Source organism: Scyliorhinus torazame, chromosome 5, assembly GCF_047496885.1.
Source record: "Scyliorhinus torazame isolate Kashiwa2021f chromosome 5, sScyTor2.1, whole genome shotgun sequence".
In the NCBI taxonomy this organism is placed as follows: Eukaryota; Metazoa; Chordata; class Chondrichthyes; order Carcharhiniformes; family Scyliorhinidae; genus Scyliorhinus; species Scyliorhinus torazame.
The window spans coordinates 135410086-135438075 of NC_092711.1; the positions used below are offsets into that span (position 1 = coordinate 135410086).

General features: G+C 48.3%; 1 protein-coding gene across 3 annotated transcripts in view; it reads right to left on the reverse strand.

The window, feature by feature from the left end:
- Positions 1–27990, reverse strand: part of LOC140419826 (uncharacterized) — a 94001-nt gene that overhangs the window by 38691 nt on the left and 27320 nt on the right. The window contains exon 2 of one of the 3 annotated variants that reach the window (XM_072503852.1): positions 6732–6819. In XM_072503852.1, the coding sequence (XP_072359953.1) occupies positions 6732–6818 (87 nt within the window). In that variant the 5' untranslated portion in view covers position 6819. Of the gene's footprint in view, positions 1–2603; positions 2630–6726; positions 6820–27990 lie in introns of those variants that run through there. The other 2 variants (XM_072503855.1, XM_072503854.1) reach the window with 2 other exon arrangements.

Below are 27990 nucleotides of genomic sequence, written 5' to 3' on the forward strand. Positions count from 1 at the left end.
TCCAGGCAGGCCTCGAAACACCGGAGTCAGCAGTTGAAAAGGTGATCCGCGCGTGGAGCGTGGGGGTCGAGTGAGAGCTTGTCGGGTTTCAGAGCAGCCTCCATTATAACTGTAGTGTAGTAAATTGATGCACTAAGCGTCAAGAACCACAAAGACATGTGAGACTTTAACCAAGGCTTTAATACACTACAGAGGAAGCTTACCCGACACAGACGACCCCAGACAAAATGGGTCCGGTCTCAGAAGCTGGGTATTATACCTAACTCCCGGGGGAGTGGCCAGGTCAGGTTACATACAGGTGACCGAACCTCTACAGAGCTACAGTACAATACACAGTACCATACACAGGGTTACAGGGCCACGTTACACACAACTATTATATAACTATGTAAAATGCTAGGGAAGTACAGTGGTGTATCACCACAACCAGTCAGTGTACAGATATCTCCCTGAGAGAGAGGGGACTGAGAGACACCAGTCAGTGTACAGATATCTCCCTGAGAGAGAGGGGACTGAGAGACACCAGTCAGTGTACAGATATCTCCCTGAGAGAGAGGGGACTGAGAGACACCAGTCAGTGTACAGATATCTCTCTTAGAGAGAGGGGACTGAAAGACACCAGTCAATGTACAGATATCTCCCTGAGAGAGAGGGGACTGAGAGACACCAGTCAGTGTACACATATCTCCCTGAGAGAGAGAGGACTGAGAGACACCAGTCAGTGTACACATATCTCCCTGAGAGAGAGAGGACTGAGAGACACCAGTCAGTGTAGGGATATCTCCCTGAGAGAGAGAGGACTGAGAGACACCAGTCAGTGTACACATATCTCCCTGAGAGAGAGGGGACTGAGAGACACCAGTCAGTGTACAGATATCTCCTTGAGAGAGAGGGGACTGAGAGACACCAGTCAGTGTACAGATATCTCCCCGAGAGAGAGGGGACTGAGAGACACCAGTCAGTGTACAGATATCTCCCTGAGAGAGAGGGGACTGAGAGACACCAGTCAGTGTACAGATATCTCCCTGAGAGGGGACGGAGTGACACCAGTCAGTGTACATTTATCTTCCTGAGAGAGAGGGGACTGAGAGACACCAGTCAGTGTCCAGATATCTCCTTGCGAGAGAGGGGACTGAGAGACACCAGTCAGTGTACAGATATCTCCCTGAGAGAGAGGGGACTGAGAGGACCAGTCAGTGTACTGATATCTCCCTGAGAGAGAGACTGAGACACCAGTCAGTGTACAGATATCTCCCTGAGAGAGAGAGGGGACTGAGAGACACCAGTCAGTGTACAGATATCTCCCTGAGAGAGAGACTGAGACACCAGTCAGTGTACAGATATCTCCCTGAGAGAGAGAGGGGACTGAGAGACACCAGTCAGTTTACAGATATCTCCCTGAGAGAGAGGGGACTGAGAGACACCAGTCAGTGTACAGATATCTCCCTGAGAGCGAGGGGACTGAGAGACACCTGTCAGTGTAGAGATATCTCCTTGAGAGAGAGGGGACTGAGAGACACCAGTCAGTGTACAGATATCTCCCTGAGAGAGAGAGACTGAGAGACACCAGTCAGTGTACAGATATCTCCCTGAGAGGGGACTGAGTGACACCAGTCAGTGTACAGATATCTCCCTGAGAGAGAGGGGACTGAGAGACACCAGTCAGTGCACAGATATCTCCCTGAGAGAGAGGGGACTGAGAGACACCAGTCAGTTTACAGATATCTCCCTGAGAGAGAGGGGACTGAGAGACACCAGTCAGTGCACAGATATCTCCCTGAGAGCGAGGGGACTGAGAGACACCAGTCAGTGTAGAGATATCTCCTTGAGAGAGAGGGGACTGAGAGACACCAGTCAGTGTACAGATATCTCCCTGAGAGGGGGCTGAGAGACACGCGTCACTGTACAGATATCTCCCTGAAAGAGAGGGGCCAGAGAGACACCAGTCAGTGTACAGATATCTCGCCGAGAGGGGACTGAGAAACACCAGTCGGTGTACAGATATCACCCTGAGAGAGTGAGGGGGCTGAGAGACACCAGTCAGTGTACAGATATTTCCCTGAGAGAGAGGGGACTGAGAGACACCAGTCAGTGCACAGATATCTCCGAGAGAGAGGGGACTGAGAGACACCAGTCAGTGTACATTTATCTTCCTGAGAGAGAGAGGACTGAGAGACACCAGTCAGTGTACAGATACCTCCCTGAGGGAGGGAGGGGACTGAGAGACACCAGTCAGTGTACAGGTATCTCCCTGAGAGAGAGGGGACTGAGAGACACCAGTCAGTGTACAGATATCTCCCTGAGAGCGAGGGGACTGAGAGACACCAGTCAGTGTAGGGATATCTCCTTGAGAGAGAGGGGACTGAGAGATACCAGTCAGGGTACAGATATCTCCCTGAGAGAGAGGGGACTGAGAAACACCAGTCAGTGTACAGATATCTCGCTGAGAGAGAGGACTGAGCGACACCAGTCAGTGTACAGATATCTCCCTGAGAGGGGACTGAGAGACACCAGTCAGTGTTCAGACCGCTCCCTGAGGCAGAGGGAATTGAGAGATACAGTTCTCTTTCCCTGTACGAGGAGAAAGGTCTGAAGAGACTTACAACTAACATGTTGCTGTATCCAGCCTGCCTTGCCTGCCGCTGGATGGAAGGCACTGTCTGAAAGGCTCCATTTGAATTATCTGTTAAGTCATCCTATTTCCAACAATAGGGTGGGCTTTGTGAGGTCAACAGCCCCAAACCATGGGGTGGGGGAAGGGGTGGGCACAACAGTCAGCTCCCCAACCTCCTCACTCAGCCAGGAGGCTAGCTGACAACACGCAGGTAACTCAATTCCTGGAAATTCAGCGGCAAGTAGCTCACTTCACACCAAAGCCTGCCTACTATCTACAAGGCACAAGTCAGGAGTGTGATGGGATACTCTCCACTTGCCTGGATAAGTGCGGCTCCGACAACACTCGAGAAGCTCGACACCATCCAGGACAAAGCAGCCCCGCTTTGATCGGCACCCCATCCACAAACATTCACTCCCTCCACCACCGACACACAGTGACAGCAGTGTGTGTACCATCTACAAGATGCACCGCAGCGACTCACCAAGGCTCCTTCGACAGCACCTTCCAAACCCACCACCTGTACCATCTAGAAGGACAAGGAGCAGCAGGCACATGGGGAACTCCACCACCTGCAAGTTCCCCTCCGAGCCCCACACCCACCATCCTGACTGGGAAATATATCGGCCGTTCCTTCACTGTCGCTGGGTCAAAATCCTGAACCTCCCTCCCTGACATTAGTTTGGAAGGTGCTGTCGAAGGAGTCTTGGTGAGTCAGAGGTGCATCTTGTAGATGGTGGGGGAAGTCAGGTGAATCATGGGCATATGTTCTGGGCATGTCCAAGGTTGAGGGGATTTTGGCAGGGATTTGCAGATGTCATGTCAGAGGTCCTGGAAGGGAGGGTGACTCCAAGTCCAGAGGTGGCAATATTTGGAGTGTCGGAAGATCCAGGAGCCCAGGGGGGGAGAGAGGCCGACGTCTTGGTATTTGCCTCCCTGGCGGCCCGCAGATGGATTCTGTTGTGATGGAGGGATTCGGAACCTCCAAAGTCGAATGTTTGGGTCAGCGACATGGCAGGGTTTCTCAGGCTAGCGAAGATTATGTTCGCCTTAAGGGGCTCACTCGGAGATGGCAGCTGTTCATCGACTTCTTCAAGGGAATGACGAATAAGGGTAGTGAATCTAATGAAGGGAGAACTGTGGTTTGCAGTACGTACATGGACCATGTTGGTTAGGGGTTATGCTTGGGGGGGGGGGGGGCTGTTATTGTGGGGTTTTTTGTGTGTGTTGGATCTCTTTGTTTAAAATGTCAAAATTATAAATGTCTTAATAAAATATTTTCTAAAAAAAAATTGAATAGTCGATAGAGGACAGGGATTTAACACAATTAATGCAAGTACAGCATCACTAACGAGGAAATTAATGGCACTAAAGAGTGACAAATCACCAGGACCAAACAGGTTCCATCCAAGGGTGTTAAAGGAAGTAGGGGAGCACATTCTGCATGCCCTAACTAGAATCTCCCAGAGTTCCCTGGATTCAGATGCCGTCCTTCTGCATTGGAAAATTGCACATGTCACTCCACTTTTTAATAAGGGTGAAAGGGGGAAACCAGGGAATTACAGACCGGTTAGCCTAACCTCTGTGGTGGGGAAATTGCTGGAGTCTATGATCAGGGATGGGGTAACTGAACACCTTGAACAATTTCAGTCGATCACAGAGAGCCAGCAGGGATTCATAAAGGGAAAGTCATGCCTGGCTAATCTTATTAAGATTTTTGAAGAGGTGACTAAGGTAGTGGACAGGGGAATGTCTATGGATGTTATGTATATGGACTTCCAGAAGGCATTTGATAAAGTGCCACAAAAGAGACTGTTAACTAAGGTGGAAGCCCATGGAGTTGAGGGCAAATTATTGGTCCGATTAGGAAATTGGTTAAATGGCAGGCAACAGAGAGTGGGAATAATGGGTAATTACTCTAATTGGCAAGAGGTGACTAGTGGTGTACCATGAGGATCTGTGTTGGGGCCTCGACAATTCACATTTTTCATTAATGACTTGGATGATGGCAAAGAATGTCATATATCCAAATTTGCGGATGATACAAAATTAGGTGGCATTGTAGACAGTCTAGATGATAGCACAAAATTGGAAGAAGATATTGACAGACTAGGTGAATGGACAAAATTGTAGTAGATGGAATTTAATGTAAGCAAGTGTGAGGTTATCCGTTTTGAACTAATAAAGGATAGAGCAGGGTACTTTCAAAATGAAATGAGGTATAGTGGATGTCCAAAGAGACTTGAGGATTCAGGTGCATAGATCCCTAAAATACCAGGAACAAGTGCAGAAAATAATCAAAAGGGATAAAGGAATCCCAGCATTTATATCTAGAGGATTGGAATATAAAGACACTGGGGTTATGCTGCAGTTATACAAAACCCTGGTTCGACCCCACTTGGAGACCGTGAGCAGTTCTGGGCACCACACCTTAGGGAAGATATTTTGGCCTTTTTACAAAAATACCTTCATTGTCACATTAGATGTGTTTTCACGAGAATTTAGAAGGTTGAGGGGTGATCTGATTGAAGTATTTAAGATATTAACAGGGAAAGACAGGGTAGATAAAGATAAACTATTTCCACTGGTTGGAGATTCTAAAACTAGGGGACATTGTCTAAAAGTTAAGGCCAGACCTTTCAGGACAGATGTTAGGAAGAACTTCTACACAGAAAGGGTGGCAGAGGTTAGGAACTCTCTCCAACAAATAGCAGTCGAAGTTAGATCAGTTGTTAATGTTAAATCTGAGATACATAGATTTTTGTTAAGCAAAGGTATTAAGGGATATGGGCCCAAAACAGGTATATGGAGTTAGGTCACAGGTCAGCCATGATCTCATTGAATGGTGGGACAGGCTCAAGGGGCTGAATGGCCTTCTCCTATTGTAGCCACCTAAAATGGCTGATTCCCGATTAAAATGGTCAAACCCCGATCTAAAATGGCGAACGAAAGAGGCTGATGGGAAAATCAGCCAACAGGACTCAAACGGACAGCTGCAGGCAAAACAGTGTATTCGGCTCTGGGGAAGTCGGCCCAGACCGATACCTGCAACCATTAACAGCACATCAACCCAGCCATCTGCATACTAAGCAGCCATCCCCGGGAACAATTGCTACACATTAGCAACATAAAGCCGATCCAGACTTTTCGGCGCCAGCAGTGGCTGAGACAAAGAAAGGTGGACGACCACCCCCCGATCAAGGAATCGCCCCATTATTGGAGCATATCGAACCCAGTGATTGGGACCAAGTCCAATCACTTGGAACCAGGTTCAAGGTCCGCCCCGAGAGGCGGGAAGCCCCTAGGGACTATAAAAATAGGGGCCAAGTTCAGATCGACCCTTCTTCTCCTACTCGCAACCTTCGAGACCCTTCGACGAAGAAACAAGTAAGTATTACTCCAGCGATCGCTACCAGATAGGTGCTCCAGACTATCGACTCGTACCAGCCTTTTTGAATCCCGCAGGCCAGACCCAATTCGATAGGCCATTCATTTCCTTGAACTGGTGGGCCATCACCAAAGTTAAGTATTGGCCTTTAGTGGTAGGTAATAGTCTAGGAGTAGGATTATTGTATAAGTATTTATTGCTGTATATAATAAATGATCGTTGATTTAACTTTTACTAAGCGGTGTGCTGCATTATTAATCATTACTTGAGCTTGAACCACGTGGCAGTATCAGAAAGATACCTGGCGACTCGTGAGCAAAGGTGACAGAATTAGAGCTAATAAAACTAAGGCTAATAAGAGCAACACTATAACCACATAAAGGAAGGTAGAGTGGCACCCTTTCATGGGGCTTCAACGCTGTTGGGGAAAGTGGGATGTTTGTGGGATCTTCCCGTGCGCAAACTGGATGTTGCGCTTCTTACATTTCGATAGCGGCTCTGCACTTGGAGAGAAGCGTTCCATTGGCTGGAAGGAGCGAGTGAATGTTTTTTCTGGGACCACCCCCTTCCTCCCCTCCCGGTCACCACAGGCGCCGTATAAATGAAAGCTTTTCCTTTCCCTCTGTGGCCGTCTTATTAAAGAGCAGCCCCGGAGTATCTCCATTCCGCTCGAACAAGGGGAATCGCTAGTGGCCCGGGTGGGATGAAAACGCAGAGTTCAGACCTTACCATGTAGTCATTGTCTCTTCTGCGTTGTACCTCCCTCATGTAGGCACTGTCGGTGAAGGGCGTGTCCTTGCAGTAGCCACTCTCCATCCTGGAGGGGAGAAAATGAGCGAAGAGGCGGTCAACAGCGGAAAAAGGCAGAACTTACAAGACGCACAGACGTTTTACACAGCGAATCGCCCTGCATGGTAACGGGCTACCGCACGGACCTTCTCCCACCCTCCCCAGCTTTTATCAATGCTTGCCTCCTCCCCTTCCTCCAGCTTCTCTTTAAACACATCTCCACCGCTCGCCTCAGCTGTTGGTAACACTATCCATGGTCTCACCGCTCTCTCTGGGTCAGTAAATGGCAGTAGTGGTATTGTCAGTGGACTAGTAATCCAGACTCCCAATGTAATGCTCTGGGGACCTGGGTTCAAATCCCACCATGGCAGATGGTGAAATTTGAATCCAATAAAATCTGAAATTTAAAAAATTCAATGATGGGTGTAAAACCGTTGTCGATGGTCATAAAAACCCACCTGGTTCACTGATGCCCGTTAGGGAAGGAAATCTGCCGTCTTTTCTTGGTCTGGCCTATATGTGACTCCAGACCCACTGGTTGAGTTTAAATGCCCTCTGAAATGGCCTAGCAAGGCACTCAAGGGAAATTAGGGATGGGCAATAAATGCTGGCCAAGCCATCCCCTGAACGAAGATAAAATATTTTTTTAAAACTGCAGCTTGATCTACTGCCCCACCCCCAAACCTGACACACACACACATACACGCGGAAGAGTTTTCGCTCCGTCTATCCTGGAGGAACCCCTTCACAATTTTAAAGGTCTCCTTCCGGTCACCTCTCAGCCTTTTTCTTTTCTTGGTGAATGGATCCTCTTGGTCATGCTTCTGCAACGGCCTTCATTGCCTCGAGGATATGGGGACCCCAGAACCGTACACAATACTCTCTGAGTGATCTGACCAATGATCCACACAAGGATAGGGTAATTTCCCTGCTCTTGAATCCAATTCCTGTCGAAACAAACCTCCCGTCCTTCGTCGCCACATCTGATGGTTCTTTCCCAAAGGCTGGGTGGCCTCTCGAACATCTCACATTTTATATGTCTGTTGAAATTCGTTCGCCAATTCTGCCGAAAGCAAGCATGCAGGTACAGCAAGCAGCTTGAAAGACAAATGGTACGTTGGCCTTCGTTGCAAGAGGACTTGTGTACAGGACCAAGGAGGTCTGATTGCAGGGCTATGGTGAGACCACATCCGGAGTACTGTGCGCAGTTTTGGTCTCCTTCCCTAAGAAAGGATATTTTGGCCATAGATGGAGTGCAGTGGAGGTTCACCTGAATGATTCTGGGATAGCAGGATTGTCATGCGAGGAGAGATTGGATCGACCGGGCCTTGTGTTCACTGGAGTTTAGAAGAACAAGAGGGTATCTCATTGAAATGTACATAATTCTGACAGGGCGGGACAGACTGGATGCCAGGATATTGTTTGCTCTGGCTTGGGGCTGGCGTGAGGGAGAGGGGAATCTGGAACAAAGGGTTACAGTCTCAGGATACATGGTAGGTCTGCGATGGGGAGAAATTTCTGTGGAAATTTCTGTGGAATCTGTGGAATTGTTTTCCACAGAAGCCTGCGTAGACCCAATCACTGAATATACTTAAGAATAAGAAGGCAATGAGTGGGATTCTGCTGCCGTGTCCGCCCGGCGATCGGAGAATCCTGCCCGAGATCAATGGACTTCGCCATTGTCCGTGGCTTGCCCGTAACGTTCTTGCGGCAGGCGGAACGGAAGAATCCTGCCCAAGATTTCTGGACTCTAAAGGTGTCAAGTTGCATGGGGAGAACACAGGAATGTGGACACAGAGGATTTGCCATGATCATATTGAATGGCAAAGGAGGATCGAAAGCCGAATGGCCTACTCCTGCTCCTAGTTTCTATTTATGTGTTTCCACGGAAATTAATCTTTCCTTACATTCTGTCCTAGTCTGTCATGGTACCAGCCATGCTGCCAGATTTTGACGCTATCAGCAAATTTCAAAATCGCCGAGTTTCCTACCAACACAATATGACCACTGCTACCCACCTGCACACGTTCACTATTCTCCGTACGCGCAGAAATCCAATGACGTCAGTGCTGGTGCCTGCAGCCTGGAACTCAGAGTGGCAGAAGGGGGCGTGGGGGTAGGATTTACAGACATATATGGGAAACTGAAATCCTTTCTTAGCAGGACATTTACTGCAGCCGTGTTGGTGAGTGTTCCAAACTTACTATCGCAGTAACGTAAGGAGATTGTAGACCGCTGTACATGTCAGATGAGGCAATATAATCTAACACTCACACTTGTGATGAGAGGCGCATATTATTAAATTTTTGTAATGATCTTTTCTGTGACGATAAATAAATTGTCTGTGCGTGTGTGAGAGAGAGACCATAAGACCAATAGACATAGGAGCGGAAGTAAGGCCATTTGGCCCATCGAGTCCACTCCACCATTCAATCATGGCTGATTTCAACTCCATTTACCCGCTCTCTCTCTCCATAGCCCTCAATTCCTCGTGAAATCAAGAATTTATCAACTTCTGTCTTAAAGACACTCAACGTCCCGGCCTCCACCGCCCTCTGTGGCAATGAATTCCACAGACCCACCACTCTCTGGCTGAAGAAATTTCTCCTCATCTCTGTTCTAAAGTGACTCCCTTTTATTCTAAGGCTGTGCCCCCAGGTCCTAGTCTCCCCTGCTAATGGAAACAACTTCCCTACATCCACCCTATCTAAGCCATTCATTATCTTGTAAGTTTCTATTAGATCTCCCCTCAACCTCCTAAACTCCAATGAATATAATCCCAGGATCCTCAGACGTTCATCGTATGTAATGCCTACCATTCCTGGGATCATCCGTGTGAATCTCCGCTGGACCCGCTCCAGTGCCAGTATGTCCTTCCTGAGGTGCGGGGCCCAAAATTGCTCACAGTATTCTAAATGGGGCCTAACTAATGCTTTATAAAGCTTCAGAAGTACACCCCTGCTTTTATATTCCAAGCCTCTTGAGATAAATGACAACATTGCATTTGCTTTCTTAATTACGGACTCAACCTGCAAGTTTACCTTTCGAGAATCCTGGACTAGGACTCCCAAGTCCCTTTGCACTTCAGCATTATGAATTTTGTCACCGTTTAGAAAATAGTCCATGCCTCTATTCTTTTTTCCAAAGTGCAAGACCTCGCACTTGCCCACGTTGAATTTCATCAGCCATTTCTTGGACCACTCTCCTAAACTGTCTAAATCTTTCTGCAGCCTCCCCACCTCCTCCATACTACCTGCCCCTCCACCTATCTTTGTATCATCGGCAAACTTAGCCAGAATGCCCCCAGTCCCGTCATCTAGATCGTTAATACATAAAGGGAACAGCTGTGGCCCCAACATTGAACCCTGCGGGACACCACTCGTCACCGGTTGCCATTCCGAAAAAGAACCTTTTATCCCAACTCTCTGCCTTCTGCCTGACAGCCAATCATCAATCCATGTTAGTACCTTGCCTCGAATACCATGGGCCCTTATTTTACTCAGCAGTCTCCCGTGAGGCACCTTATCAAAGGCCTTTTGGAAGTCAAGATAGATAACATCCATTGGCTCTCCTTGGTCTAACCTATTTGTTATCTCTTCAAAGAACTCTAACAGGTTTGTCAGGCACGACCTCCCCTTACTAAATCCATGCTGACTTGTCCTAATCCGACCCTGCACTTCCAAGAATTTAGAAATCTCATCCTTAACAATGGATTCTAGAATCTTGCCAACAACCGAGGTTCGGCTAATTGGCCTATAATTTTCCATCTTTTTCCTTGTTCCCTTCTTGAACAGGGGGGTTACAACAGCGATTTTCCAATCCTCTGGGACTTTCCCTGACTCCAGTGACTTTTGAAAGATCATAACTAACGCCACCACCAATTCTTCAACTATCTCCTTTAGAACTCTAGGATGTAGCCCATCTGGGCCCGGGGATTTATCAATTTTTAGACCTCTTAGTTTCTCTAGCACTTTCTCCTTTGTGATGGCTACCATATTCAACTCTGCCCCCTGACTCTCTTGAATTGTTGGGATATTACTCATGTCTTCTACTGTGAAGACTGACGCAAAGTACTTATTTAGTTCCTCAGCTATTTCCTTGTCTCCCATCACTAGATTACCAGCGTCATTTTGGAGCGGCCCAATGTCAACTTTTGCCTGCCGTTTGTTTTTAATGTATTTAAAGAAACTTTTACTATCATTCCTAATGTTACTGGCTAGCCTACCTTCATATTTGATCCTCTCTTTCCTTATTTCTCTCTTTGTTATCCTCTGTTTGTTTTTGTAGACTTCCCAATCTTCTGACTTCCCACTACTCTTTGCCACATTATAGGCTTTCTCTTTTGCTTTGATGCATTCCCTAACTTCCTTTGTCAGCCATGGCTGCCGAATCCCCCCTCTGATAACCTTTCTTTTCTTTGGGATGAACCTCTGTACTGTGTCCTCAATTACTCCCAGAAACTCCTGCCATTGCTGTTCTACCGTCTTTCCCACTAGGCTCTGCTCCCAGTCGATTTTCGTCAGTTCCTCCCTCATGCCCCTGTAGTTACCTTTATTTAACTGTAACACCTTTACATCTGATTATACCTTCTTTCTTTCAAATTGCAGATTGAATTCTACCATATTATGATCACTGCCTCCTAAGTGTTCCCTTACTTTAAGATCTTTAATCAAGTCTGACTCATTACATAACACTAAGTCCAGAATGGCCTGTTCCCTCGTGGGCTCCATCACAAGCTGTTCCAAAAAGCCCTCCTGTAAACATTAAATGAATTCCCTTTCCTTGGGTCCACTGGCAGCATTATTTACCCAGTCCACCTGCATATTGAAGTCCCCCATGATCACTGTGACCTTGCCTTTCTGACATGCACTTTCTATTTCGTGGTGCATTTTGTGCTCCCGGTCCTGACCACTGTTAGGAGGCCTGTACATAACTCCCATTATGGTATTTTTGCCTTTGTGGTTCCTCAACTCTACCCACACAGACTCCACATCATCTGACCCTATGTCGTTTAGTGCGATTGATTTAATTTCATTCCTAATTAACAAGGCAACCCCGCCCCCTCTGCCCACCTCTCTGTCTTTTCAATAGGTTGTGAATCCCTGGATGTTTAAATGCCAGTCCTGAACCCCCTGCAACCACGTCTCTGTGATGCCTACCACATCATACCTGCCAGTCACAATCTGGGCCACAAGCTCATCTACCTTGTTCCGTACACTGCGCGCATTTAAATATAGCACCTTTAATTCTCTATTGACCGTCCCTTTTTGTTTTCTTAGTGTGGTGGACCTTGGTTTACTGAGCCTTTCCATACATTGTGTCATATTTTGTGGGATTGGGACTATCGTAACCTCTCCTGAGTTTTGTCTTTTCGTGCTTTTTTGTATTCCTAAGCATCTACGCTTCCCACTGATTACTTCACCTCTTGGTTCCCTGACTTTCCCTTCCCCCCAATCTCTAGTTTAAAGTCCTATTGACCAACTTATTTACTCTTTTCGCCAGAACACTGGTCCCAGCTCGGTTCAGGTGGAGACCATCCCAACGGTATAGGTCCCCTGGGTTAGGACCTGGGTTAATTGAACAGGGGGATGGTCACTAGAGACAGGTTGTCTGTGAGGTCTAAGAGATGAAAGGTTAAGGATGTGAGGTTTGTGCATTTGTAACGAGAGGATGGTGGGTTTGAGGTCCAAGTAAATAGGTTAGATTGTGAGATAAATGGGGAAATTGTTTTTTCAGCTGTTGAATTTCAAAAGGAAGCTCAGAGGTAACAACGAACATTTGCATCTAACAGGGGTTCCATGAATAAACAGGGGAAGGTATATTACATTTTACTGACCCGAAAATATGATTTATTTTCATATTTGGAGAACTTGCATTCAAAAAGGCGTTTTAGGACAATAGAATGAGATATTTCAGGACAGGGATGTTTAACTGAGTTGAGTTGCTGTGGGGGAAAGTCCTTAAGACCAGCTCCTTTGTGTGGGAGTTGCTGAGAAGCAGTGAACGCTTTGAATTGGAGGCAGTCACTGCGTGTTAAGCCAGGAGAGTCCATGTTTTAGGAAACAGTTTGTTTCTGAACCACTTTTTGGAATTCTACATCAGTGACAACAATTCCTTGACTTGGGTAAGATTTACTGGATATTTATGGTTAAAATCTCTGGGGGATTATTGCCAAAATGATAATTCAATTGTGGACTTTTGTCTAAGCATGTTTTTTTTTGGGGGGGGATTGTTCTTGTAAGACTTTTAACTGTGGTCTGCTAAATTATGAGGGGCATAGACAGAGTGGATGGTCAGAGACTTTTTCCCAGGGTAGAGGGGTCAATTACTAGGGGGCATAGGTTTAAGGTGCGAGGGGCACTTCCGGTTGCGGCGATGCCTTGCTAGCCGCACGTTTCGGCGGCTCCAGCTCCGACGGACCTTCGGGCTCTTTTAAGAGCCCCAACGGGAATTTTTTGGGCGACGCAACCCGGTGTGGGGTGAGTGAGTAGGGAGTCCCCCCCCCCAACGAAGGAGGATAATATCGGCGGCGGCGGCTGCAGCGCGAGGAATCGTCGACGAAAGGGACAGAAAGGGAGAAGACACAAGATGGCAGCGGAGAAAGCTCAGGCGACATGGGGGCCCGAGCAAGACGAATTTTTGAGACGGTGTGTGGAGCTACTAAAGAGGGAGGTGCTGACCCCGATGCTACAGGCAATTGAGGGGCTTAAGGAGGCACAAAGGACCCAGGAGACAGAGCTCCGCGTGGTGGAGCAGAAGGTGACGGATAATGAGGACGAGATCCTGGGCATGGCGGTCAAAACACAGACGCACGAGGCACTCCATAAAAAGTGTATTGAAAGGATCGAGGCCCTAGAAAACAGAGCGCGAAGGAAGAACCTTCGGATACTGGGTCTCCCTGAGGGAGTGGAAGGAGCGGACTGTGGAGCTTATGTAAGTACGATGCTAAGCTCATTGATGGGTGCTGAGGCCCCTGCGGGCCCCTTGGAGGTGGAGTGGGCACATCGGATCCCGGCGAGAAGACCAAAAGCGGGAGAACCACCCAGGGCGACAATCGTGCGATTTCACCGCCTTAAAGATAGAGAAGAGGTCCTGAGATGGGCTAAAAAGGTGTGGAGTAGCAGATGGGAGAATGCAGTGGTACGGGTGTACCAGGATTGGAGTGCGGAGGTGGCGAGAAGGAGGGCGAGTTTTAACCGAGCCAAGGAGGTGTTACACAAAAAGAAGGTGAAGTTCGGGATGCTGCAGCCGGCACGACTATGGGTCACGTACCAGGAGAGACACTATTATTTCGATACGGCGGAAGAAGCATGGACCTTTATTAAAGAGGAGAAATTGGATCGGGACTGATACTGCAGGGAATGTTATTGTTATTGTTATGGTTGATGTAAATAGAGAAGTAAATTGGGATGGGGGGAGACACTAGGAAATGTGGGCGCCGGTGAGGGGGGAAAGAAGGGACATAGGCGGAGAATGAGGAATGGGAGGGGGAGAGGAAAGGGAGCTGCGCCACAAGAGGCGGGTCAGATAAAGGGATGTTCCCGCGCCAGAAAGATTATGGCGGGAAGACAGGCGCAAGGCGGATGGGAGTTCCCCACACGGAGGAGGTCAAGGAGTGAGCAGGAGTAGCCGGGGTCAGTTGAAGTCAGCTGACTTACGGAAGTAATATGGGGGGAGCAATCACGCTAGAAAGGGATCTAGCGGGGGGGGGGGGACAACTGGGTTGCTGCTGCGGAAATCAAAAAGGAAATGGCTAAAGAGTGGGTGGACGGGGATGGAATGCGACGCCTGGGGAGCGAGTGGGAGCGCGGAGGCGGGATATGGGACTGGCCTAGAGAAGGTGATGGCTAGTCGACACGGGAGGGGGGCAGGTAGCCCCCTAGTGAGGCTGATCACGTGGAACGTGAGAGGCCTGAACGGACCGATTAAAAGGGCCCGAGTGCTCGCGCATTTGAAAGGACTAAGGGCAGACGTGGCTATGCTCCAAGAGACGCACCTGAAGGTGGCGGACCAAGTTAGGTTAAGGAAAGGATGGGTGGGACAGGTGTTCCACTCAGGACTAGATGCAGAAAATAGAAGGGTGGCCATATTGGTGGGGAAACGGGTAGCATTTGAAGCAAAGAATATCGTAGCAGATAGCGGAGGTAGATATGTAATGGTGAGTGGCAGACTGGAGGGAATGGAGGTCGTGTTGGTTAATGTATATGCCCCGAATTGGGACGATGCGGGATTTATGAGACGGATGCTGGGTCGTATACTGGACCTGGAGGTAGGAAACTTGATATTGGGAGGGGACTTCAATACCGTGCTGGACCCAGGGCTAGATAGATCCAGCTCAAAGACCGGAAGAAGGCCTGCAGCGGCCAAGGTGCTCAAGGGGTTTATGGACCAAATGGGGGGAGTGGATCCATGGCGATTTCTTAGACCGAGGGCCAGGGAGTTCTCCTTCTTCTCCCATGTCCATAAAGTATACTCCCGGATAAATTTTTTTGTTTTGGGAAGGTCGTTGATCTCAAGGGTGGAAGAAGCTGAGTATTCAGCCATAGCGGTTTCGGACCATGCCCCACACTGGGTGGACCTGGAACTAGGAGAGGAAAGGGAACAGAGAGCACTCTGGCGATTAGATGTGGAATTGATGGCGGACGAGGGAGTGTGTGGAAGAGTGCGGGGGTGTATTGAGAGATACCTGGAGGTCAATGACGACGGGGAGGTCCGTGTGGGAGTGGTATGGGAAGCACTAAAAGCGGTGGTCAGAGGAGAGCTGATCTCCATTGGGGCCCACAAAGGGAAAACAGAGGCCAAGGAAAGGGAAAGATTACTGGGGGAGATTTTAAGGGTGGATAGGGAATTTGCAGAGACCCCGGAGGAGGGACTGTACAGGGAGAGGAGACGATTCCAGACGGAGTTTGACCTCCTGACCACCAGAAAGGCGGAGGTGCTGTGGAGGAAGGCACAGGGGAGGAGGTATGAATATGGGGAAAAGGCTAGTCGCCTGCTGGCTCATCAGTTGCGAAAGAGGACAGCGGCGAGGGAGATAGGGGGAATTAGAGACGAAAAGGGAGCCACGGTGCGAAGAGCAGGGAAGATAAATGAGGTGTTCAAGACCTTTTATGAGGGGCTGTATAGGTCCCAACCCCCAGAGGGAGAGGAGGGGATGCGGCAGTTCCTGGATCAATTGAGGTTCCCGAGGGTGGAGGAGCAGGAGGTGGAAGGCCTGGGGGCACCGATTGGACGAGGTTATTAAGGGGCTGGGGAACATGCAAGCAGGGAAGGCTCCGGGATCAGACGGGTTCCCGGTGGAATTTTACAGAAAATATGTGGACTTGTTGGCCCCGTTGTTGGTGAGGACGTTCAATGAGGCCAGGGAAGGAGGGACTTTACCCCCGACAATGTCGGAGGCGACGATATCGCTAATTTTGAAGAGGGATAAAGATCCGTTGCAGTGCGGGTCCTATAGACCTATTTCATTATTGAATGTGGACGCCAAATTGCTGGCAAAGGTACTGGCATTGAGGATAGAGGACTGTGTCCCGGGGGTGGTGCACGAAGACCAGACAGGGTTCGTAAAAGGGAGACAACTGAATGTTAACCTGCGACGACTATTAGGGGTGATAATGATGCCCCCAGTGGAGGGGGAGGCAGGGATAGTGGCGGCAATGGATGCAGAGAAGGCATTTGATAGGGTGGAGTGGGAGTATTTATGGGAGGTATTAAGGAGGTTTGGGTTCGGGAACGGGTTTATTAGCTGGGTCAAACTTCTTTATGGGGCCCCAACGGCAAGCGTAGTCACGGGTCGGCAAAGATCGGAGTATTTCCGATTATATAGGGGAACAAGACAGGGATGCCCGCTGTCTCCACTGTTGTTCGCGTTGGCAATTGAACCTTTGGCCATGGCGTTGAGAGACTCCAGGAAATGGAGAGGGGTGATTAGAGGGGGAGAAGAACACAGAGTCTCGCTATACGCGGATGACCTACTGTTGTATGTGTCGGACCCAGCGGGGGGGATGATAGAGGTTATGCGGATGTTGAGGGAGTTCGGAGATTTCTCGGGATATAGGCTTAACATGGGGAGAGTGAACTATTTGTGATACACCCAGGGGACTAGAGTGAGAGATAGAAGGCCTGCCTCTAAGGAAAGTGGAAAGAAACTTCCGATACCTGGGGATTCAGATCGCTAGGAGCTGGGGAACCTTGCACAGACTTAATCTGACACGATTGGTAGAACAAATGGAGGAGGACTTCAAGAGGTGGGACATGCAGCCTCTGTCGTTGGCGGGCAGAGTGCAGGCAATTAAGATGATGGTCCTCCCGAGGTTCTTATTTGTATTTCAATGTCTCCCTATACTAATCACTAAGACCTTTTTCAAAAAAAGTAGACAGGAGCATCACGAGCTTCGTGTGGGCAGGGAAAGTCCCGAGGGTAAGGAGGGGGTTCCTGCAACGTAGCAGGGACAGAGGAGGATTGGCGCTACCGAATTTGGGCGACTACTATTGGGCCGCCAATGTGGCGATGATTCGTAAATGGATGATGGAGGGAGAGGGAGCGGCGTGGAAAAGACTGGAGAGAAAGTCCTGTAAAGGGACGAGCTTAGAGGCGCTGGTGACGGCGCCGCTACCGTTCTCACCAAAAAAGTTTACCACGAACCCGGTGGTGGCGGCAACATTGAATATCTGGGGACAATGGAGGCGACAGAGAGGTGTGCGGGGAGCCCTGGTGGGGTCCCCAATCAGGAACAACCATAGGTTTGCCCCAGGAAGAATGGATGGAGGATTTCAGAGCTGGCACCAGTTGGGAATTAGGAGGGTGGGAGATTTATTTATAGATGGGACGTTTGCGAGCTTGGGAGCATTGGAGGAAAAGTATAAGTTGCCCCGGGGAAACTTCCTTAGATATATGCAGGTGAGGGCGTTCACTAGACAACAGGTGAGGGAATTTCCGCTGCTCCCGGTACAGGGGATTCAGGACAGAGTGCTTTCGGGGGTGTGGGTCGGAGAGGGCAAGGTGTCAGAGATATACCGAGAGATGAGGGAAGAGGGGGAGGAGTTGGTGGGCGAACTAAAAGTAAAGTGGGAAGAAGAGCTAGGGGAGGAGATAGAGGAGGGTATGTGGGCTGATGCCCTAAGCAGGGTAAACTCCTCTTCCTCATGCGCCAGGCTTAGCCTGATTCAATTCAAGGTGCTACATAGAGCACACATAACGGGAGCAAGACTGAGCAGGTTCTTTGGAGTGGAGGACAAGTGTGGGAGGTGCGGCGGAAGCCCGGCAAACCAAGCACATATGTTTTGGTCGTGCCCGGCACTGGAGGGGTATTGGAAGGGAGTGACGGGAGTGATTTCTAAGGTGGTGAAGGCCCGGGTCAAACCAGGCTGGGGGCTAGCTCTATTTGGAGTTGCGGATGAGCCGGGAATGCAGGAGGCGAAAGAGGCCGACGTTGTGGCCTTTGCGTCCCTAGTAGCCCGGCGTAGGATTCTACTCATGTGGAAGGAGGCGAAACCCCCCGGACTGGAGGCCTGGGTAAACGATATGGCGGGGTTCATAAAACTGGAGCGGATAAAGTTTGCCCTGAGAGGACCCTGCAAGTGCAGAAGATTTTAGTTTATAAAGGCAGCATGGTCGGCGCAGGCTTGGATGGCCGAAGGGCCTGTTCCTGTGCTGTACTTTTCTTTGTTCTTTGTGCAACTTTTATCTTGTGTGCTTAAGTTTTTAAAAATAAATCTTTCAATTTTTAAAATTCAATAAGTGTTGGAGCTCTATGCTTTTGGAGTCAGTAGCTCTTACTCCTCATTTGCACAATAAAAAAATAGGTTTATGATCAGCAAGACAGGCTTCATCCGGGGTCTGGCTTGCTCAGCATTAATGTCTGGTCTGGTCGTAATACACCACAATCCGCTGAGATTACTGAGATCGTTAGACAGAGGTGAGCTTTGAAAAAGAGTCATCCAGGCTCAAAAGGTTAACAGAGACATAAGCACAGCAGGAGGCCCTTTGGCCCATTGGGTCTGTGCCAGCCAAAGTTTTGATGAAATAGTTTGCAGAATCGGTGGAAGGGAAATTGCTAAGAGTGCATCTGTTTGAAGAGGTTTTGATATGCAAATTAGATGAGCAGCAGGAAAACCCTAAGAGACTTGGCGGGGGGGGGGGGGGGTGTGGGGGGGGGGGGGTGAACAATGGTAGCCGTGCATAGAAACATATGCAGAAAATAGGAGGCCATTCGGCCCTTTGAATCTGCTCTGCCATTAATTTTTAAAAAATGTTTGTATTGAATTTTTTGTGGTATACAAAACAAGGATGAGCGAGGACAAACATTAGGAAACGGAGGATAAAGAACAATATTGACACTCGGTCGGTTTCTATTATTTACATACATACATCGTTGTTCTTCTTCTTGCATTATTTACAGTGGTGGTTGCGATTTCCTATTTTTCATTCCCCAGTAGTTTTTCAATTGACGAAAGAACAAAGAAATGTACAGCACAGGAACAGGCCCTTCAGCCCTCCAAGCCCGTGCCGACTATGCTGCCCGTCTAAACTAAAATCTTCTACACTTCCTGGGTCCGCATCCCTCTATTCCCATCCTATTCATGTATTTGTCAAGATGCCCCTTAAATGTCACTATCGTCCCTGCTTCCACCACCTCCTCCGGCAGCGAGTTCCAGGCACCCACTACCCTCTGCGTAAAAAACTTGCCTCTGTACATCTACTCTAAACCTTGCCCTCGCACCTTAAACCTATGCCCCCTAGTAATTGACCCCTCTACCCTGGGGAAAAGCCTCTAACTATCCACTCTGTCTATGCCCCTCATAATTTTGTATACCTCTATCAGGTCGCCCCTCAACCTCCTTCGTTCCAGTGAGAACAAACCGAGTTTATTCAACCGCTCCTCATAGCTAATGCCCTCCATACCAGGCAACATTCTGGTAAATCTCTTCTGCATCCTCTCTAAAGCCTCCACATCCTTCTGGTAGTGTGGCGACCAGAATTGAACACTATACTCCAAGTGTGGCCTAACTAAGGTTCTATACAGCTGCAACATGACTTGCCAATTCTTATACTCAATGCCCCGGCCAATGAAGGCAAGCATGCCGTATGCCTTCTTGACTACCTTCTCCACCTGTGTTGCCCCTTTCAATGACCTGTGGACCTGTACACCTAGATCTCTCTGACTGTCAATACTCTTGAGGGTTCTACCATTCACTGTATATTCCCTACCTGCATTAGACCTTCCAAAATACATTACCTCACATTTGTCCGGATTAAACTCCATCTGCCATCTCTCCGCCCAAGTCTCCAAACGATCTAAACCCTGCTGTATCCTCTGACAGTCCTCATCGCTATCCGCAATTCCACCAACCTTTGTGTCGTCTGCAAACTTACTAATCAGACCAGTTACATTTTCCTCCAAATCATTTATATATACTAAGAACAGCAACGGTCCCAGCACTGATCCCTGCGGAATACCACTGGTCACAGCCCTCCAATCAGAAAAGCACCCTTCCATTGCTACTCTCTGCCATCTATGACCCAGCCAGTTCTGTATCCATCTTGCCAGTTCACCCCTGATCCCGTGTGACTTCACATTTTGTACCAGTCTGCCATGAGGGACCTTGTCAAAGGCCTTACTGAAGTCCATATAGACAACATCCACTGCCCTACCTGCATCAGTCATCCTCGATAAACTCTATCAAGTTAGTGAGACACGGCCTCCCCTTCACAAAACCGTACTGCCTCTCGCTAATACGTCCATTTGCTTCCAAATGGGAATAGATCCTGTCTCGAAGAATTCTCTCCGGTAATTTCCCTACCACTGACGTAAGGCTCACCTGGCTCTTCTCCCTCCCCTTATCCTTTCCTGTCCCCCCCCCCCCCCCCGGTCATTTATCTTGCCTTCCTCCCTCATCTGTTCGTGTACCCTGCTCCAGTTTTGTTGGGTGATACTGCTTCTCATGTTGGGTCCCGATTGCTGTATCGTGACTATCCTCTCCTGTTCTTTGACTTCTTAGCTGTTGGCTACTAACAGGTCTTGAAACAACAGAGTGAATGGCTCCCACATTTTGTGGAAGCCCTCCTCCAACCCTCAGATGGCAAATTTAATTTTCTCCATTTGGAGAAATTCCGTAAGGTCAGGCAGCCAGTCTACAGCTTTGGGTGGTGCTGCTGACTGCCAGCCGAGCAGGATTCTCCGGCGGGCAATTAGGGAGGCAAAGGCAAGGGCGCAGCCATCCTCCCCATGAAGAGATCTGGCTGTTCCGATACCCCGAAGACCGCCATTCTCGGGCATGGCTTCACAATGCAAGCACAGTTGGGGAGGGTTTGAACTAATATGCCAGGGGGAGGGGAATCTATGTAAGGAGTCAGAGAAAGAGGGAGCAAGGATAACAACAAAAATGTAGAAAAGGGAATAAGAAAAGTGATAGGTGGAGAAACCAAGGGCAAAGTTCAAACAGGGCAAAGAGAAAAATATTGGGAGCAAGCCAAACAATGTGAAAAAGACAAACTTAAAGGCTCTGTGCCTTGATGCACGGAGCATTTGCAATAAAGTGGATGAACTAATCGCGCAGATAGATATAAATGGGTTTGATATAATTGGGATTATGGAGTCATGGCTGCAGGGTGTCCAGGGATGGGAACTGAATGTCCCAAGGTATTCAGTATTTAGGAAGGACAGTCATAAAAGAAAAGGTGGTAGCGTGGCACTGCTGGTTAAAGAGGAAATTGACACAACAGTGAGAAAGGATATTAGCTCTGACAATGTGAAGTCTGGATGGGTAGAGTTGAGAAATACGAAGGGACAAAAAACATTAGTGAGTGCCAAACCCCCAAACTTCAGTGGTGAGGTTGGGAATGGCATTAAACACAAAATTAGAGATGCATGTAAAAAGGGAATATTGGTGATCATGGGTGATTTAATTTGCACATAAATTGGGCAAATCAAATTAGCCACAATGCTGTAGAGGAGGAATTCCTGGAGTGTATACAAGATCGTTTTCTTGACCAATATGTGGAGGAACCAACTAGAGAGCAGGCCATCTTAGACTGGGTACTGTGGAATGAGAAGAAGGGAATCATTGCCAATCTGGCTGTGCGAGACCCCTTGGGGATGAGCGACCATAACATGAGAGAATTTTAAAATCAAGATGGAGAGTGAAGTAGTCGAAAATGAAAAATGAAAATGAAATGAAAATCACGTATTGTCACAAGTAGGCTTCAAATGAACTTACTGTTGTTATGGGCGAGGCATTTTCAGAACCCCAAAATGCATCTTGGAGTTCAACCAACCTCTCCCTTTAATGCATTTGTTGCTTTTGAAGCACGCGGCTTGTTCCCCAGGTGCGATATTATAATTATGGACACGTGGTTTTTAACAAAAAACAATGTTTATTCTATGAACTCAACTTAACCTTTTAAATAAACATTGGATACCTTAACACCCCTTACTTCAAAGATAACCCTGAAAATATTACGACACTAAATAATCCTTCAGTTATCCCTTTCAACATACATGAGACTTAACACCTTTAAACAGAAACACATCAGGTTAAAGTCTTTACTATTATGAGTTCAAATCACCCAAATGATCCAGAGATAGTATTTCATGGCAGAGACACAGCAGATCCAGCTCACTGCAAAACACAGACACACACCCAAGCTCTTTTCCTCAAAACTGAAACTTCAAAATGGCTGACCTGAGCTCAGCTCCACCCACTCTCTGACATTACTGTTTTCTTAAAGGTACATTGCTTAAACATCCATTTCTTAAAGGTACTCTCACACAACACTGTGAAAAGCCCCTAGTCGCCACATTCGGGCGCCTGTTCGAGGAGGCTGGTACGGGAATTGAACCCACGCTGCTCTCCTTGTTCTGCTTTACAAGCCAGCTGTTTAGCCCACTGTGCTAAACCATGCCCTAATTGATTCGGAGACTAGGGAGCTGAATCTTAATAAAGGAAACTATGAAGATATGAGGCGTGAGTTGGCCTTGATAGATTGGGGAGAGTTACTTAAAGGGATGACAGTGGATAGGCAATGGCAAACATTCAAGGAACGCATGGAGGAACTGCAGCAACTGTTCATTCCTGTCTGGCACAAAAGCAAAATGGGTAAGAGGGCCAATCTATGGCTCACAAAGGAAATTAGAAATAGTATCCAATCCAAGGAAGAAGCATACAGATTGGCCAAGAAAAATCATAGGTCTGAGGATTGGGAGCAGTTTAGAATTCAGCAAAGAAGGACGAAGGGATTGATTAAGGGGGAAATACAGTACGAAAGTAAGCTTGCAGGGAACATAAAGACTGACACGAAGAGTTTCTATAGATATGTGATGAGAAAGAGATTGGTAAAGACAAATGTAGGCCCACTACAGACAGAAACAACGGAATGCACAATAAGGGACAAAGAAATGGCTGAGCAATTGAATACATACTTTGGTTCTGTCTTCACAAAAAAGGACACAAATCAGATAGCAGAAAAGTTGGAGAATGAAAGGTTTATTGAGGGAGAAGAACTGAGGGAGATCAACATTAGTAGAGAAATGATGCTTGGAAAATTGATAGGATTGAAGGCGAACAAATCCCCAGGGCCTGAGAATCTGCATCATAGAGTGCATAAGGAGGTGGCTCTGGAAATAGTGGATGCATTGGAGGTCATCTTCCGGGATTCTATAGACTATGGAACAGTCCCTGCAGATTGGAGGGTAACTAATGTCACTCCAATATTCAAAAGGGTAGAGAGAGAAAGCAGGGACTTATAGACCAGTAAGTCTACCATCAGTAGTGGGGAAAATTCTTGAATCCATTATCAAGGACTTTATAGCGGAACATTTAGAAAGCAGTGGCAGGATCAGTCAGAGTCAGCATGGATTTATGAAGGGAAAATCGTGCTTGACAAATTGCTGGAATTCTTTGAAAATGTAACCAGTACAATTGACAAGGGGGAGTCAGTCGATGTGGTATATTTGGACTTTCAGAAGACGTTTGACAAAGTCCCGCACAAGAGATTATTGTGCAAGATTAAAGAGCATGGGATTGGGGGAAATGTATTGAGGTGGATAGAAAACTGGTTGGCAGAGAGGAAACAAAGAGTAGGAATTAATGGGTCCTTTTCAAATTGGCAGGCAGTAACTAGTGGGGCTGCCGCAGGGCTGGGACCCCAGCTATTCACAATATATATTAATGATTTGGATGAGGGAACAAAATGTAACATTTCAAAGTTTGCAAATGATACCAAGTTGGGTGGGACGGTTGTGACGAGGATGCAGGAATCCTACAGCATGATCAGGACAGGTTGGGCGAGTGGGCAAACCAATGGCAGATGCAGTATAATTTGGATAAGTGTGAGGTTATTCACTTTGGAAGCAAAAACAGGAAGGCAGATTACAGTTGTAAATTGGGAGAGGGGAGTGTGCAGCGGGACCTGGGTGTCCTTGTGCACCAGTCGCTGAAGGTAAGCATGCAGGTGCAGCAGGTGGTAAAGAAGGCTAAAGGTATGTTGGCCTTCATTGCGAGAGGTTTCGAGTACAGAAGCAGGGATGTGTTGCTGCAGTTATACAGGGCCTTAGTGAGGCCACACCTGGAGTATTGTGTGCAGTTTTGGTCTCCTTTTCTGAGGAAGGATGTTCTTGCTCTTGAGGGAGTGCAGCGAAGGTTTACCAGACTGATTCCAGGGATGGCGGGACTGTCATATGAGGAGAGATTGACTAGGTTGGGATTGTTCTCGCTGGAGTTCAGAAGAATGAGGGGGGATCTCATAGAGACTTATAAAATTCTAACAGGACGAGACAGGGTAGATGCAGGGAGGATGTTCCCGATGGTGGATGTGTCCAGAATCAGCGGTCAGTCTGAGGATTCAGGGTATAGAATCATAGAATTTACAATGCAGAAAGAGGCCATTCGACCCATTGGGACTGCACTGGCCCTTGGAAAGAGCACCCTACTTAAGCCCATGCCTCCACCCTGTCCCCGTAACCCAGTAACTCCACCTAACCCTTTTGGACACGAAGGACAATTTTATCATGACGAATCCACCTAATTTGCACATCTTTGGACTGTCAGAGGAAACTGGAGCACCCGGAGGAAACCCGTGCATGGGGAGAACATGCAGACTCCGCATAGACAGTGACCCAAGCCAGGAATCGAACCTGGTACCCTGGAGCTGTGAAGCAACTGTGCTAACCACTTTGGACAGAGATAAGAAGACATTTCTTCACCCAAAGAGTGGTGAGCCTGTGGAATTCATTACCACAGGAAGTAGTTGATGCTAAAACATTGAATATATTCAAGAGGTGGCTAGATATAGCACTTGGGGCGAATGGGATCAAAGGCTATGGGGAGAAAGCAGGATTAGGCGATTGAGTTGGATGATCAGCCATGATCGTGATAAATGGCGGAGCAGGCTCGAAGGGCCAAAAGGCCTCGTCCTGCTCCTATCTTCTGTGTATCTATGTACCTTCATCCCCACCACCTTGGACATTGCCTCGGAGAAGACTGTCCAAAACCCAACAGGTCTGGCGCATGACGAGAACATGTGGGCGTGGTTGGCCGGGCCTCCTTGGCACCGTTTGCATTTGACCTCCACCTCCGGGAAGAACCTGCTTGTTTGAATGGTTAAGTGGACTCTGCGTACCCCTTTTAGCTGCATCAGGATTAGCCTTGCGCATGTGGAGGTGGAGTTGACCCTGTGCAGTGCTTCGCTCCAGAGTCCCCACCCTATTTCAAACCACAAGTCCTCCTCCAACTTCTCCCTCGTCCAGTTGGGTGTTGGACCCCCTTAGCAGTCACCCGTATATGGCATCACAGTTCCCTTTCCCTAGGATGTCCGCGTCCAGCAGGTCCTCCAGCAGTGATTGTTGTGGTGGTCATGGATACGTCCTCGTTTCCCTTTGTAGGAGGTTTTTGACCTCCATGTTTCTTAGTTCGTTTTGCCACCCCATCAGATGGAATTTTTCTGTCAGTTCCTCCAGTGTTGTCAGTCTGTTGTTGGTGTAAAAGTCATGAACTGTCAGTGTCCCCCCGTCCTGTCTCCACCTTTTCAAGGTGGCGTCATTGTATCCAGATGTGAACCTGTGGTTGTTGCAGATGGGGACCTTGTCGGACAATTTGGTTAACCCAAAATGCTATTGCAGTTGGTTCCACGACCGGAGGTTTTCTACCACCACTGGGCTCGTTGAGTAATTGTTCGGTGGGGATGGGAGTGCTGTCATGGCTAGGGCCCGGAGGGAGGCCCCTCTGCAGGAGACCTCCTCCATAAGCACCCATTCAGCTTCTGGCTCCTTTATCCACCCATATACCCTCTCCGCGTTTGCTACCCAGTGGTAAAATTGCAGGTTTGGGAGGTCTAGGCGCCCCATGGATCTCGTTCTCTGCAGTACTCTCTTTGGGATCCTTGTGTTCTTCCCACCCCACACAAACACCATAATCAGTTTGTCCAATGAGTTGAAAAAGGCCTTGGGGATGTAGATTGAGGTGGATCGAAACAGGAAGAGGAACCTGGGCAGTATGTTCATCTGGATCTTCTGCACCCTCCCTGCCAGGGAGAGTGGGAGTGTGTTCCATCTCAGAAGGTCCTCTTTTACTTCCACCGTCAGGCTGGTCAGGATCCCTGTCCAGTCGTGGGCGATTTTGATTCCCAGGTAGCGGAATTTGTGCCAGGCCTGTTTAAACGGCAACCGCCCCCAGCTCTGTCCCTTCCAGTTGCGGGTTCACCGGGATGATCTGACTTTTGCTCAGGTTACGTTTGTAGCCCGGGGGCCTTGCCACCTCCTTCTCCAGGACGACGATCTGGTCGTCCTGGTCTGCTGCAGCTTTTTCCAGCTCTTTGATCGTTTCCCCCTGGGCTTCCAGCCACCTTTCCGTCTTGTCCAGGGCCACTTGGATAGTCGGTGGAGCTTAAGCAACCGCACCCTTGACTGCAGCTTGAATGTCCGGCTTTGTCTCTTCCCGATGCTCTCTCAATTCTCTTGAGAGAAACATCCTCCACCCATCCCCTGGTGTGAGGGGGCTTCTCGTGTGGAGAGGCAGTCCCTCTCGCTCTGGCGAAGCTCGAGTTTCAGGACCTGCAGTTTTTGTTCGTCTGAGACTCGGCCGGTGGTCGTCCTGATGTAGGCCTCGAAGCAAGTCTGCCAGTGTTTGAAGGCTGCTGCCGCGTTTACTGCGTGGGGGCTGATCCTCAGGCATTCTGGAATGATCCTGAGCTCCATAGTCCTTTTTAGGCACGCTTAATAAATTGTGGCGCACAAAGACTCCGTGAGACGAATAGAGTGAAGTCGATGAGGCTTTATTAAGCGTATCTGTTCCCCAGCAGCCCGATAGTAAACTGGCCTGCGGGGGAAGGCACCGGCTTCTTATACTTCGCCTTCAGGGCGGAGCATGAGGTCAACGGCCAACAGGACCCGGGATCTGTCAGCCAATGACATTAGGGCTTCCAGTCCCACATGACCCCCAATACATACTACCACAATCACCACGTGCATCGGCTGGCTCGGTCGTTTGTTTGTCCAGGCTATTCCCACTCCTGGTTTCCACACATCCTCTGGTTTGGCATTTTTCTCTTGTCATGTTGTGATAGTGGTGTGGGGATATTATTTTGGTGTCGGCGGGCTTTTTCGGGTGAAAAGAGTCTATTTTTCAGGTTTGTGGGAGGAGTGCCACCTGATGTGCGAATTCTTAGCAGATTCCCGTCACTGGAGGTCCTGTTCAGCCATTATGATCATGTCTGATCATCAAGTTTAATACCATGATCTGCATTCCCCCCATATCCCTTGATGCCTTTAGCCCCAAGAGCTCTATCTAATTCCTTCTTGAAATTAAACAACATTTTGGCCTCAACTACTTTTGGTGGTAGTGAATTGCACAGATTCACCACTCTCTGGGTGAAGAAATTTCTCCTCACCTCAGTCCTAAAAGGTTTACCCCTTACCCTCAAACTATGACCCCTAGATCTGGACTCCCCCACCAACGGGAACATTCTTTCTGAATCTACCCTGTCTAATCCTGTTAGAATTTTGTAAGTTTCTATGAGATCCCCTTTCACTCTTCTAAACTCCAATGACTATAATCCTAACCGATTTAGTCACTCCTCATGACAGTCCCAGCACCTCAGGAATCAGCCTGGTAAACCTTTGCTGCAATCACTCCATAGCAAGAACATGCTTCCTCAGAGAAGGGCACCAAAACTGCACACAATACTCTGTGTGGATTCACCAAT